This window comes from Lynx rufus, unplaced genomic scaffold, assembly GCF_022079265.1.
Source record: "Lynx rufus isolate CCGP_SWC_20201006 ecotype Redwood Valley unplaced genomic scaffold, mLynRuf1.p SCAF_7, whole genome shotgun sequence".
NCBI lineage: Eukaryota > Metazoa > Chordata > Mammalia > Carnivora > Felidae > Lynx > Lynx rufus.
In genome coordinates this window covers 38,639,198-38,654,629 of record NW_025814889.1, presented here as the reverse complement: position 1 = coordinate 38,654,629, position 15,432 = coordinate 38,639,198, and the positions used below count along the sequence as shown (strand labels likewise).

The 15,432-nt window shown below is 41.7% G+C and overlaps 1 protein-coding gene across 7 annotated transcripts in view; it reads left to right on the top strand.

Annotated features, from left to right (window-relative positions):
* Positions 1-15,432, top strand: part of CRACR2A (calcium release activated channel regulator 2A) — a 134,814-nt gene that overhangs the window by 45,571 nt on the left and 73,811 nt on the right. For 5 of the 7 annotated variants that reach the window (XM_047067401.1, XM_047067400.1, XM_047067398.1 and 2 more), the window contains one exon: positions 13,741-13,991. In XM_047067401.1, the coding sequence (XP_046923357.1) occupies positions 13,776-13,991 (216 nt within the window). In that variant the 5' untranslated portion in view covers positions 13,741-13,775. Of the gene's footprint in view, positions 1-3,985; positions 4,184-7,687; positions 7,729-13,740; positions 13,992-15,432 lie in introns of those variants that run through there. The other 2 variants (XM_047067395.1, XM_047067397.1) reach the window with 2 other exon arrangements.

Sequence of the window (15,432 nt, the reverse complement as noted above, 5' to 3'; positions counted from 1 at the left end):
CAGGTGCAGGGAGTTAGAAGCAAAGGCATGTAGATGCTGGTGGGGGGCGGGGGAGGGTGCACAAATATCCGAGGGGATGTGGGTGGGGCATCAGTAGTGTCACCTTGATAATTCCTGTCTTAACTGTGTCCAGCTGTACATACTGATGTCTGCCTCTGAAGCCCACTTTGCAGCTTCCTCACCTACAAAGCGGGACAGTCTTATTTTGCTTTTGCTCATATCACAGAACGATTGTCAAAACAAAATGAAATGAGACAGGATACCTAGAATCATGTTGACATCAATAAGCCATTATACAAAGCCAGATGTCATTACCGTATCTTTCTTTTCCAGGCCCAGAGGATATATGAACTCCTGGTCCTCACTGGGCACTTGTCTTGCAGGCATCGATGCTGACAGCCTTTGAAAAGAGCTTGTTTGTGTTGGGAAAAGCAGGCACTTTTTTAATGTTGTTAAATTTTGCAGCAGTTTCTTTAATATATACCAGCCGCCTTGAACTACATCTAATTAACCACCAGATATCACGCTGTGGCAATGTTTGGCTTTGATGTGCTCATCAGCATCAGCAAGAAAATATTGGAAAGCTAATCATAATAGGACTTAGCTCTTATAAAATGCCTTTTATCTTCAAAGTGGTTTACAACCACTAATTATTAGAGGAATTGGGGTGAACAGCAACCATCTCACGGAGACCTCAAACCATTATCAGGACCTTTAATGTATCTTATAATAGAGCAAGAGAAGTGTGAAGGGGGATGTTTAATAATAGTTGTCCAGACCTGGAAGAGTTATTTTATGGAGGTAGGAGACAGCTGTTCCCTGTCTCCCTTGAGGCGAGAACAAGGAAATTGGACCTAATTTGAGGGAAGAGGAGGCAGGATGTAGCAGTTGCATAAGCGACAGCAGGCAGCAGAGTGGTAAGATTGCTCTCCCAAACGCTCTCCCGTACACCTGCCCCTTTATTTAGGCTGAGGAGGCATGTGGCCTTCTTGGTGGCCCAGGGTGGGTGACATCACACCACAAAGTCCCACCCAGCTGTGGCAGCCAGGGGTAGATTTAGGAGTTTCTTGATTGTATCTATTCATGTAATATTTTCTTTGTTTCGTTGCTTTTTTGCTTCTTAGTTTGCCCTGTTACAATTTTATCTTGGGTGGAGGAAGCCCACTTGAATTCCATAATAGTAAGAATAACCGTAGCTAATATTTTACAGATGAGAAAGTGGGGCACGGAGAGCTTAGGACACCTGTCTGTGGCCATAGAGCTAGTAACTTGGGCGGGCCAGCGTTGGAATGTGTGTTCTTATCCACCACAGTAAGAGGCCTGTCAGAGAAGGGGAGGGATTGGTCCAAAGCCCCCTGCACCGTGTGTCAAAAAAGTAGGTAACAATTGCGTTTTCCATACGCAAAGTCTCATTTCCAGACTGGTCTGGTTCCTGTGCTAAATACTTTAATCCTGAGCAGTGAGTGGTGAAAGGGGCCCTGCAAAGCAGCTCAGCATCTTTGTTCCTCACTGCAAGGAGGCATGTACCTGTCTCACCGTCCTGAACACACCAGAGGGTCTGCCCCAAGGCCGTGGAGAGGAGGGGAGGAGAGCGGGCATGAATAACAGGCAGCCACCCGTGAAACCCTGAGGTTTGGTTACAGAACGTCTTCCCCAAGTACCAAGGTGCATTTGAGATGGGCTGTGCCCCTTAAGTCATAATGTGGGGACAGCGATAGGAGGCATCAGCTACCATCGCCTGTGCAGACAGTCCTGGGGATGCAGAGATCAGGACACCCTGGGCAGAAACATTAGCCTCATGATTCCTTTCTCAGTGAGGGCTGATTGTTGGAAGCTTGAAATGGGCCGTGATAGGAATACTGACGTTATAGGAACAGGCAGATGCTACAAATCCCCCCTCCTCACCCTGGAGAACTGGTTGCCGGATATTGCGGTGTCTTTTTTTTTTTTTTTTCAGCACCATTTCCGACACAAATGATTCAATTCAATTCTAATGCTAACTCCCCAGAGTTAGCGTAGACCCGTGGTTGAGGGCTCCTTCCTGTAAGACTGCCCCCCTTCAGATCCCGGTCTCAAGTCCCCAGTTGCCACCCATATGTCCGACCGACCCGCAGGAAATTCCGGGCTTCTCACAACCCCTCCTCACATTCAATAATTCACTAGGACTCACGGAACTCAAGCAAGTGCTTCACTTATATTTACTGGTTTATTATAAAGGATACAACTCAGGAACAGTCAGTGGAAGAGATGTGAAGGGCAAGGAAAGGTGTGTGTAGGGGAGTGGCATGGCGCTTGCATGCCCTCTCACCTCCTCCATGCACTCACCAAGGTTTGGAAGCTCCCAAACCCCGTAGGTTAGGGCTTTTCATGGGGGTGTCATTATCAAGACATGATTGATTCAGTCATTGGCCATTGGTGATTAAACCTAAGCATCAGTCCCTCTCTCCTTCCTGAAGGTCAACCGTCAAATCTCCTGGTTGTTTCCTCTGGCAACAGGCCCCCATTCTGAAGCTTTCTAGAAGCCCACCAAGAATCAGCTCTTCCCCATAAACTCAGGTGTGCTCAAAAGGGGTTCATCATGAATAGCAAGAGACACCCCTTTCATTTAAGAAATTCCAAGGATTTTAGGAGCTCTGTGCCAGGAACCAGGGGCAAAAACCAAATATCTATTTTTTCATTAATCACAAATATTTACCACTCTCAGCCCTCACTGTCGATGGTCAGTTAAGAAGCCAACACATATTTCTTAGGCACCTGCCATATGCTAAGTACCAGACTTGGAATTGGCAGGGCATTTGTTTATTTAAATATTCAAATATTAATTTCATACTCACTAAGATTTATTGGGATGGCACTTCTGCCTTCAAGGACGAAGTAAGTCATATCATGTACGCTTGAAACTCTAGGCAACTAGACCAAGCTGTATATTCTAATGCTGAAAGCATGATAGAGTCAGTAAGAATTCAGAGGGACAGCAGCCAAAGCAGTCCAGACTGGGCAGCCAGAAAGACTTCTCGGAGGAGGTGGACTTATACCTGGGCCCTGAAGGCATACCCAACACTGAGAGTCGGAACAGACCTATATAGACTGTTTTTATAGGATGAAGAAGGAACTGGAAAACTTGCCTTTGTCAAGTCCTAGAAAACACTTCCCATCTGAGGCCTTGATTCCTCCTTAACTTGCTCCTTCCCCGGGGGGCCCACCAGTGTCATTCCCTCATGACATCCCATCCACTCATATTGCAGTTGTGTTTGAAAGCCTTTGCTCAGCACCCCTCCTGTGCCCTCTGCAGTTTGACAAGACCTGCCTACCTCTGCCTCCTTTTGACACTGCCCACTCACAGTGAATGTCTGAGACTTTGAGCGGCTGCTGCATACGGACAATGCCTCTGGGGAAGCCTGGGTAATTAAAGAGATGCGAACAGATCCTGAAGATGCCTTTGTGCTTTTGATTTCCCAACTTCCCGGCCTGCAGGAGAGATTCAAGCGAGATCAGGGTGATTTAGTGGCTGCTTTCAAGTGCACAGCGGGTGTGGTATGTGTTGGGGAGTGGGGGACCAGCTGCTCTCTATCTCCACTGAGCCCTGAGTAAGGGGGTATTCAGCTTAGAGCCCCTAGGAGGGATTTAGGTTTGATCTATGACCTTTCTGATTATAGCAGTTACTAAGCTACTGGAATTACTGTGGAATTCTGGGAAGTGTTCCTGGAAATGTTTGAGGGCTAGATAATTTCCATCTGTGTGTAAAGGCTTTTCAGGAAGCACTCTGGAGGGAGAAGAGTGGTCTGCAGGTCCTGATAGAGAAAGGAAGATGAAAAGTGGTGTCATGGCTCCCCTTGTGATGGTGGTGGCATTTTCCCTTTCCCTCTGGAATATACCCCACAATTTTCCCTTTTATGGCTGTGTGTTAATCTAAAAAATATTTGAGGCAGAAAGTTGTGTTCGGCCCTGAGCCCACAGCAACCATGGGCTTCACCCAAATGTGAAACAGCCCAGCCAGCCACAGGGCTTTGTTTTATTTCTGAAAGAAAAGTAGAAACACTTCTGTTGTTTTGTCTGCTATTTCCCTTGGAAAACCCACAGATGCTGTTCGAAGATCACAGGCCAAACCAGAGGGGGCTGGCGTCACAGTAGGGGAACGGTCTGCCCCATTCCCTTACTGCCAGAGTTCACTGAGCTCTCTATGGTAAGGGACTGAGGATTTTCACAGAGAAATTACTTGATTTTATGCCGTATCCTGCTTTCCAGAGTTGAATTTAGAAGGAAGAATCAGGCTCCTGGGGATAAATACAGTAGGTGGGGTCAGATTTGCAAGTTGGGAGATAGGAGAAGGTTCTGGCCTGGGCCTATTCTCTTTCTCTCTCTCTCTCTCTCTCTCTTTTAATAGATCTATTTAGCTATTGACATATAATAAACTGTACATATTTAAAGTGTACAATTTGGTAAGTTCTAATATATATTTCTACATACATATGTATGTGTATGTAACTATATGTGTATATATGTGTATGCATATATAACTATATATACACATATATACTCATACATATATACATACATACATACATATCTGTATATATCTATCTATATATATAATTTATATATATCCATGAAATGATCACAATTAAGACTGTGGACATATCCACACCCCCAAAAACTCTCCTCTTGCCCATTTGTAATCTCTCCTTCTCACCCTTCTTCACCCTCCCTTATCTCTTTTCTGTCACTATAGATTAGTCTTCATTTTTCTAATTTTATATAAATGACATCAAATACTATGTGCTCTTTTGTCTGGCTTTTTTTTTTTTTTTTTTTTTTGCTCACATGATTATTTCAAGATTCATCTGTTTCGTTGCTTAAATCAATAGTTGATTCCTTTTAATGCAGAGTGGCATTCCATTGCATGCATATATGACAGTTTGCTCACCCATGTACCTGTTGAGGAATATTTGTGCTGTTTGGGGCTACTACAAATAAAGCTTCTATGAATGTTCATGTATAAGTCTTTGTGTGGAAAGAATGCTTTTATTTCCTTGGGTAAATATTTAGGAGTGGGATGTCAGGACCGTATGGTAGAAGTTTGTTTGACTTTTTAAAGAAACCTCCAAATGTTTTCCTAAGGGGTTGTAGCATTTTACATTCCCACCGGCAGTGTGTGAGAGGTCCATCCAATTGTCCACATCTTTGCCAATACTTGGTATGCCGATCTTTTTTTATTTTAGCCATTCTAATAGGTGTTTGGTGGTGTTTCAGTGTGGCTTTAGATTGCATTTCCCTTATGACTAATGATGTTGAACATTTTCATGTAGTTATGTGATATCCATATATCTTATTTGATGAAGTGGCTGTTCAAATGTTTTGCCCATTTAAAAATTGAGTTGTTTGTTTTCTTATTCATGAGTTCTGAGAACTTTGTATATATTCTGGATCAAAACCCTCTATCAGATACAGGCTTTGCAAATATTTTTCCCAATGTGTACTTAAATGGTGTCTTTCAAAGAACAGGAATTTTAAATTTTTATAGAGTCCAACGGATCAGTTTTTAAAATATGCTTTTGCTATTGTGCCTAAGGAATCTTTGACTAAGCCACAGTCACAAGGACATTTTCTTCTTGTAGTTTTATATTTTTAGACGTTACAGTTAGGTCTATGATCCATTTTGAGTCAATTTTTGTATGTGGTATAAGGTATGCATTGACATTCTTTTTTTTGCAAATGGTTATCCAATTATTCCAGTCCCATTTGCTGAAAAGATTATCCTTTCTTCACTGCATTGCCTTTGCATTCTTGTAAAAAAATCAGTTATATATATGGTCTATTTCTGGATTCTCTATTCTTTATTTTGTTCCATTTATCTTTTTATTTTTTTATTTTTAATTTTTGATCTTCATGCCAATAGCATACTGCCTTTTTTACTATAAATTTATAATGTTTTGAAATCAGATAGTGTTAGTCTTCCAATGTGGTTTGTCTTTTTCAAAGTTGTTTTGGCTATTCTAGGTCCTTTGCATTTCAATATGAATTTTAGATTGGCTTGTCAATTTCTACAAAAAAAAAAAGCCTGCTGGGAGTTTGATTGAGATTGAGATGAATCTTTTGATGAATTTAGGGAGAAATGACATCCTAGTAGTACTGAGTCTTCCAAACCATGAACATGAATATCTACCCATTTATTTTGGCCTTCTTTAATTTCTCTCATCAATATTTTGAAGCTTTCTGTGTACAGGTCTTACACATTTTTGCCAGCTATCTCCCTATTTCATATTTTTGATGCTATTGTAAATGATATTTTTATTTCAATTTTAAGTTTTTGTTGCTGCTGTACAGAAATACAATTGATTTTTTGGAGAAAACTTATATCTTTTAACCTTGTCAAACTCACTTATTGTTCTAGTAGCTTTTTGTGAATTTCACCAGATTTTCTACATAGATAATCATGTTGCCTGGGAATAAAGATGATTTTACCTTTTCATGTCTGATCCGGATGTTTTTTATTTCTTTTCTTGCTTCATTGAACTGGCTAGAATCTCCAACACAATGTTAAATTGACTAAACACTTTTTTATATATGTGATTTATTGTCAAGTTAGTTAGCATACAGTGTATACAGTGTGCTCTTGGTTTTGGGAATAGATTCCCATGATTCATCGCTCACATACAACAGCCGTCCCAACAAGTGCCCTTCTCAATGCCCATCACCCATTCCCCTCCTCCTCACCCCCACCATCAACCCTCAGTTTGTTCTCTGTATTTAAGAGTGTCTTATGGGGGCACCTGGGTGGCTCAGTCAGTTAAGCGTCTGACTTCAGCTCAGGTCATGATCTCATGGTTTATGAGTTTGAGCCCCGCATCAGGCTCTGTACTGACAGCTGAGAGCCTAGAGCCTGTTTCAAATTCTGTGTCTCCCTCTCTCTTTGCCCCTCCCCTGCTCACTCTCTCTCTCTCTCAAAAATAAATAAACATTAAAAAAAATTTAAGAGTCTCTTATGGTTTGCTTCCCTCTCTGTTTGAAACTGTTTTTCCCCTTGCCTTCTCCCATGGTCTTCTGTTAAGTTTCTCAAGTTCCACATATAAGTGAAAAATATGATATCTATCTTTCTCTGACTGACTTATTTCACTTAGCATAATACCCTCCAGTTCCATCCACATTGTTGCAAATGGCAAGATTTCATCGTTGTTGCAAATGGCAGGATTTCATTCTTTCTCATTGCCAAGTAGTATTTCATTGTATATATAAGCCACATCTTCTTTATCCATTCATCAGTTGATGGACATTTGGGCTCTTTCCATAATATGGCTATTCTTTATAGCCCTGCTATAAACATTGGGGTACATGTGCCCCTATGAATCAACACTCCTGAACTCTGGATAAATTCCTAGTAGTGCTATTGCTGGGTCATAGGGTAGATCTATTTTTAATTTTTTGAGGAGCCTCCACATTGTTTTCCAGAGTGGCTGCACCAGTTTGCATTCCCACCAACAGTGCAAGAGGGTTCCCATTTCTCCACATCCTCGTCAACATCTGTTTCCTGAGTTGTTAATTTTAGCCACTCTGGTGTGAGGTGGTATCTCAATGTGGTTTTGATTTGTATTTCCCTTATGATGAATGCTATTGAGCGTCTTTTCATGTGTCTGTTGGCCATCTGGATGTCTTTCTTCTTTGGAAAAGTGTCTATTCATGTCTTCTGCCCATTTCTTCACTGGGTTATTTGTTTTTCAGGTGTTGAGTTTGGTAAGTTCTTTATAGATCTTGGATTGGATACTAACCCTTTATCCGATACGTCATTTGCAAATATCTTCTCCTGTTCCATCAGTTGCCTTTTAGTTTTGTTGACTGTTTCCTTTGCAGTGCAGAAGCAGCAATTTCTTGCTCGACATGTCTCTGAAGGCAAGGGAAATAAAAGCAAAAATGAACTATTGGGACCTCATCAAGACAAATAGACATTTTTGTTTCTTGATCATAGGGGAAAACATTTGGCTTTTTACCATTTAAGTATGATGTTACCTGTTGGTTCTTTTGTGGATACCCTTTTTCAGGTTGGGCAAATTTCTCCCTACTGCTGGTTTTCTGAGAGTTCTCATCAGGAGTGGATTTTGGGTTTTGTCAAGTGCTTTTTCTGCATCTACTGAGATGATCATAATGGTTTGTCATTTTTAATTTGTTAACATGGTGAATATATTGTTCATTTCAAATGTTAAGCCATTCTCTCATTCCTGAGTTAGAACTCCACTTGGTCAGGATGTATTTATTCTTTTTATATATGGCATTGGATTGAATCTGCTAAAATTTCCTGAAGAATTTTTGCATCTGGGGCACCTGGGTGGCCCAGTCGGTTGAGCATCCGACTTCAGCTCAAGTCATGGTCTTGCAGTTTGGTTCATGAGTTCGAGACCTACATTAGGCTCGCTGCTGTCAGTGCGGAGCCTGCTTTGGATCCTCTGTCCCCCTTTCTCTCTGTCCCTCCCCCATGCACTCTCTCAGAAAAAAAAAAAAACTTTTTTGCATTTATGTTCCTGGGGGATATTGGCCTGTATTTTTATTTTCTTATAATTTCTTGGTCTAGTTTGGGCATAAGGTAATCCCGGCCTCATAGAATACGTTAGGAAGTATTTCACATTCTTCAGAGTTCTGAAAAGTTTGCATAGAATTGGTATTAATTTTTCTTTAAATATTTGTAGCATTCATCAATACAGCCACCTGGGCCTTGAGTTTTCTTGCAGGAAAGGTTTTCACTATTAGTTCAATTTCTTCAATAGTGTTACTCATTTTATCTATTTCCTCTTGAGTGAACTTTGTTATTTAGTGATTTTCAAGGAGTTTGTCCATCCCCTCTAAATTGTCAAATTTATTGGCATAAAACTGTTCATAGCATTCTATTAGCCATTTAATGTCTGTAGAATTTGTAATGTGCCACCTCTCAAAGTTCTGATATTATCATTTGTGTCTTCTCTCTTTATTCATCTTCTTAAAGAACCGGCCTTTATTTTTATAAATTTTTTCTAGTGTTTTTCTGTTTTCTAGTTAATTGATTTCTGCTCAGACCCTTATTAGTTTTTCTCCTTACTTTGGGTTTCATTTGCTCTTCTCTTTCTAGTTTCTTAAGGTAGAAGCTGATATCATTGATTTGAGACCTTTCTTCTTTTCTATTATATGTGTCTAGTGTTATAATTTTTTCCCTGAGTACTACTTTAGCAATATCCAACCAAATTTGATATATTGTGCTTTTATTTTCATTTAGTTAAAAGTACTTTTTCATTTCCCTTTCCATTTCTTTTTTGACCCATGAGTTATTTAGAAGTGTGTTATATAGTTTTCACATATTTAAGGGTATTCCAGGGGTCTTTCTGTTATTGGTTCTGGTATAATTCCATTGTGGTTAGGGTACATACTTTCTATGACTTCAGTCCTTTAAAATTTATTGAAACTCATTTTATGGACCAGGATATGGACCATCTTGGACCACATATTCCATGTGCACTTGAAAAGAAAGTATATTAACCCTTTGTTGAGTATTCTATAAATGTCAGTTAGGTCGAGATAGTTGACAGTGTTGTTCGTGTTTTCTGTATCTTTACTGATTTCAGTCTACTTGTTTTATTAACTATTGATAGAGGGATATGAAAATCTTTGAATATGATTGTGGATTTGTCTATTTCTCCTTACAGTTGTATCAGTTTTTGCTTCATGCATTTTAAAGCCTTGTTATTAGGTACAGAAGTATTTAGGATTATTACTATCTTATTGATGAATTTCCTTCTTTATCACTATGAATTACTTTCTTTATTCTCATTAATATTCTTCCTTGTAGAATCAACTTTGCCTAATATTAATATGCAGCTTTTTCTTGACTAGTGTTAACATGGTATATATTTTGCTAACCTTTTACTTTTAACCTATTTGTGTCATAAAGTTTATACTTCTTATAGGCAGCATACAGTTGGGTTTCCTCAACTTGGAGACTCTGCCAGTCCCTGCCTGGATTTCCCCCTTCCTGTGTCATGGCCTAAAAACTCTTTATGCAATAATAGGGCTTGTTTTGTTTGTTTCTGTCAGGAACAGGCTGTGGGCTAGAGTGAGGTGAGTAAGGTCCCTAGGGTGCAAAATTTAGAAAGTAATTACTCTCTAATGCACAGTTTTCAGAATGGATTTCTCTTTGAATATTGTACCTTAGGCGCCTCTTCCTTAAGAAGACACTCACTTTTGGGGTGCCTGGGTGGCTCTGGCTCTGTCGGTTAAGCGTCTGACTTCGTCTTAGGTCATGATCTCACAGTCTGTGGGTTTGAGCCCCGCGTCGGGTTCTGTACTGACAGCTCAGAGTCTGGAGCCTGCTTCAGATTCTGTGTCTCCCTCCCTCTCTCTGCCCTTCCCCTGCTCGCACTCTGTCTCTCTGTCTCTCTGTCTCTCAAAAATAAATAAGCATTAAAAATTTTTTTCAAAAAAGCAGGCACTCACTTTCAGAGTTGTGCAACTACAGGGCTAGTACCTGAAAGTAAATTCCTCCTTTAATTTTGCACTTTAGGGGCCTCATTCAGCTCACCCTAACCTGGCCATGCTGAAGGATCACTGTCCTTCACTGACTGATGTCTAGTGTCTTAGAAAGAATTTTCTTTTTTTTTTTTAATTTTTTTTTAATGTTTATTTATTTTTGAGACAGAGAGAGACAGAGCATGAACGGGGGAGGGTCAGAGAGAAAGGGAGACACAGAATCCGAAACAGGCTCCAGGCTCTGAGCTGTCAGCACAGAGCCCGACGCGGGGCTCGAACTCACGGACTGCGAGATCATGACCTGAGCCGAAGTCGGACGCTCAACCGACTGAGCCACCCAGGTGCCCCAAGAATTTTCAAAAATATATTTTGTTTGGATTTTTTAAAAATTATTTTAGCTGGGAAAGCAAACCCAGTCCCTGTTACTCCATCTTTTCTGGAAACGGAAATCTGAATTTTTTCTTTATGAGATAAAAATCCCACACAGAGAGCTATCTGATTGAAACACAAATGTTTTTAGGCCTCCCTGCAAAGGATGCAGCAAAAAAATTGTTCTTCCTTCATTTAAGAATCAGTCAATATGCACCTACTGTGTACCATATTCTGGGATAGGAACTATGGTTAAAATCAAATAAGACATGGTGCCTATCTGCTAGTTGCTCATAGCTGGCTGCTTTAGAACTATTGGACTGGTTCTCTCATGCCATGCATTACCTGGGACATGGGTCAGGGAAGGCAGAGAGCCGGAGAAAGTCAGGCCTAGAACTGAGAGAGCATCTCTACTAATTTCCAGGCCAGAGTGGCTCAAGGGCTTACTTAGCTCACATAGGTGGTTAGAAGTAGTTGATTGCTATGTCGTCCGTTTTGAGGGATATGGAGGAGGGACCCAACCTGAAATACCTTCCCTTACCAGCAGTTACCATGACTGAATTCCCACTATTTGAGACTCATTCATTAACAGCAGGGACCATGTCTTATTCATGTTTGCATTTTTCAGTGTTAGCTCAGAGCCTGCTAATTGGGTAGTTGATAAATAAGAATGAATGAATGATAAATGTTAAAAGGATGAACATGCCTCTGGGAAGTGACTTAGGTTATTATCTGTTGGGGATAAGTAGACCATCAAGAGCAAGTCCATAGCTTGGAGCCATGCTAGGAAGGTAATATAGTATAGTACATCTGGTCTCTAACTATACTAGACCTTGATCCAAGTTGTTTAACCTTTCCCTAACTTAGTTACCTCATCTGTGTGATGGGAATCCTAATTTACCTAATAGAGGGATTGGGTTCCATTAGGATGAAGTATGTTATGGGGCTGGCAAGAGAAAAGCCTCAAGGAAGAACAGATATTATTCATCCAGTCTTCTGGGAACAGCAGGTGGGAATAAGGTAGGGGCTACTGGATGGCAGAGACCTCGAGACAGTCCTGGCTGGGCAACAGGAAGACACAGACTGTTCTGCTAATGCTGTACATTTACAGAAGCTCAGATGTTACCACTTCTATTATCCAAAAGCCCTTCCTAAGCTCAGTGTTGCGATAGATATTTTGGGCAATACACGTAAGCCATGCAAAAACAGCCCTACTCTCTTGGGACTTATAACCAAGGCCTTTAGTTCCCTCCGGGGAAGACAGAATAGAAATGTTAAGTCTGTCTATGATTAGGTGACAGCCAGTTCACACTGTGTAGGAATGGAGAGAAAGACCCGATTCCTGAGTGAAGGGCTAGTCAAAGGGATCAGGTGGGAGCCCATTGTCCAGTCCAAGTGGAGCAAGAATGTCAAGTCTCCTCTACTTTGTCCAGGCTCTGTTACACATGGTGCATTCCTGAGGCCAGAGGTAGTCTTCCAGCTCTGGGTCCACAGCTCTTGACACATCTGGTAGGTGGAAAATGTTGACCCAAATCACAGATTACTTTGGAGTTGTGGTGTAGCTGAGCCAGACCCCTGGGCTCTGATAATCAGACAAACCCACCTGGTGATAGTGTGATTTTCCTCCTTTTTTTCTGACAATGGTGTAGGAGATATGATCTATATTTCCTTCTTCACTTTTTGCATTTCCCCAAAATGCATTACAGTGTGTATCTGTATTTTAACATTTAAATATTTAAAAATTTAGACCTAGCTTACTTCCAAAAAGTTTTCAGGTAGAAAACTCCAAGGATATGACTATTTCCTTTCATCACATTGACCCATTTTTTTTTATTAGTAACAATTTATTATGTTGAAATATCATACACTTACAGACTGTCAGAGGTAGAAGGGGCCTTAAAGAAAATAGGACCGGTCTTCTCAATACACAGATGAGGAAACTGAGACCCAGACAGGTACTGACTTATTCAAGGTCACTTAAGGAGCAACAGAGTCCAGACTAGAAGTTGGTTTCTGCATAACTTCTCCCATAGCATCACATTACAGTGCACCCTCTGAAAAAAAAATCCATAAGGGGCTTTAAATGTCTGATCAGGACATATAATTTGTGATTTTATGTTGGCCAGAGACCAAACTAGGCCTGGCAAATCCAGTAGAGCAGGAAGCTCCTTGAGGACACAGTACACTTTCCTCCATCAGCTTTCCGCTGCATGCTCTCAGGCCCCGTAGAGGCCTGCAGTATGAGCTAAGAGCTCACCAAGAACTTGTTGATTGTGAAGGGCATAGGAAACAGTGAATCTGAGAGAAGAGAGTTCTCCACCCTTCGAAATGCTGAAGAGTCAGGACAATGTAGGATTAAGGTCAAATACAAGTTTGATGAGCTTGGATTTATATCTGTTTTTGCATTAACTTGCTGTGTGGCCTTGGTCAAGTCACTCAGCCTCTCTGAGCATTGATAAAATGAAGATGCTAATATCTATTTCAGAGGGATGTGAGAAATAAATGAGAAAATGTATACAGAGACCAAGACATGGTGCCTGCCTCCAAGTGAACACTCAATAAATGGTAGCTGGTCTGTCTATCAGAATCTGTTTTGTTGCTGTTAGTTTAAATGGGGAGAAATTATTTTCAGGCTTCCACTACCCACCTTCTTTCACTCTAGAAATGTCTGTTTTCTTTTCCCCCTTCTTCTTTTTTCAATGGGCTGGCTGATCTATTAGCAATCACAGCACATTTCCCCTTGCCGTTCTGCTAATGAGGAGGTGGTTGGTAAGAGAGGCCAGGCACACTGGTGAGCAGTTATGGCTGCCCTCTAATGCCCTCTCATTCTTTCTCAGCCTCACTCCATCCACACCACACCCACTTGTCTCTCTCATCTTCTGTGTTCAGGTTCTGCAAAGACTTGAAGAAATTGACAAACCTGGATGGCTACCCCTGACAGGAGAATGGTCTCTAGACCCCAGAGACCTGGAAAGGGTCCAAAGGAAAGCGGGGCCTGCCTGAGTCCCCTGGACAACCTGGAGTGTAAGGAGACCCAGGAGCTGGCACCGGTAGAGCTGGCCATGCTGAGCAAGGCACAGGAATTCTTTCAGACCTGTGACACAGAAGGCAAGGGGTTCATCGCCAGGAGGGATATGCAGGTAAGAGGCCAGCCCACCTGGAATGCCAAATGGCATGGCTCTCTCCATCTTGGGTTAGGGCCTGCCCCACTGGGGGCAGTAAAGGTGCCATCTACTCTGCCCTGGAAGGAGGTGTCAGCCTCAACTCTACTGGGAGCCAGACCTCCTAGGTTCATTCCTTTCCTGGACTTTGCTTGCCGTCAAACTCACAGATTGTTTCCCCTCTCTGACTCAGTAACTGTCAGGTTTGGAAAATGGTGATAGCAACATACAGGACTTGAGTAAGACATGGTGGAGAACCTTCTGAAACAGAGTGGGAAGGCACCAGCTTGCTACTTCACAATAAAGCTTTGAGCTATGCCGAGGTACTGTGTGTGCCTTAGGAACACATTGACAAGTGCAACAACCAGGGAGGAAGGCATTTCTGGAGCTCCTCCAGAAACCCAACCACACTCAACCCCTCATAACTGGGTCCCAAGAGACATACTGCAGAACCCCGGTGTACCCCATTGCCTGGTGCAGGGCTCAGCAAACTTTCTTTAAAGAGCCAGACCATAAGGATTTTAGGCTCTGTGGGCCATGTACACGATCACAACCACTCAATGCCATGCTGCTGCACGAGCTGACATAGGCAATATGTACACAGGTGAGCTTGGCTCTGATCAAATGAAACTTCTATGGACACTGAAATTTGAATTTTATATGATTTTTGTGTGTCCCCAAATAGTCTTCTTTTGATTTTTTTCAACCATTTAACATTATATCTCACCCCCGAAACTAATATAACATGGTATGCTAATTATCCTTGAATAAAAAATAATAAAAGTGTAAAAGCCACTCTTAGTTCACTAGCCATAAAAAACAGATGATGGGGTCCGATTTATAACCCTGGGGCATAGTTTTCCCACCCCTGGTCTAGTGCCTTTCCAGCATTCGCGTCAAAAGCTTCTTCTGAGTGTCTTAAGTCCGTTATGTTGCAGCCGTGATGTCCTCTGACATAAACAAGATGCAGGCTCCACCAGAGCAAGCTGGACTTAGCCCTTCTCCAGCTCTTTCCAGCCAAGAGCATCTTGGGGAGGGATGCATGGCCATGCTGTTGCAAGAAAATCCTGCAATGGTCAAGTTTTCTTCTTTTTATTTTTTAATTTTATTTATTTATTTTTTGAGAGAGAGCACGAATGTGGGAGGGGCAGAGAGAGAGAGAGAGAGAGAGAGAGAGAGAGAAAATCCTCACTGACAGCATGGAGCCTAACACGGGGCTCAATCCCATGAACTGTGAGATCATGACCTGAGCCAAAATCAAGAGTTGGACGGTCAACCAACTGAGCCACCCAGGCGCCCCTAAGCTTTCTTTTTTAAATTTGGCTTTTCAGAATACAGTGAAGTTGGGCAGTGGAATGTAGACCCTCATGGGGCTCAGTCCCCTTCTGGGCTCACATGTGGGAGCTGCAAAGAGATGAGC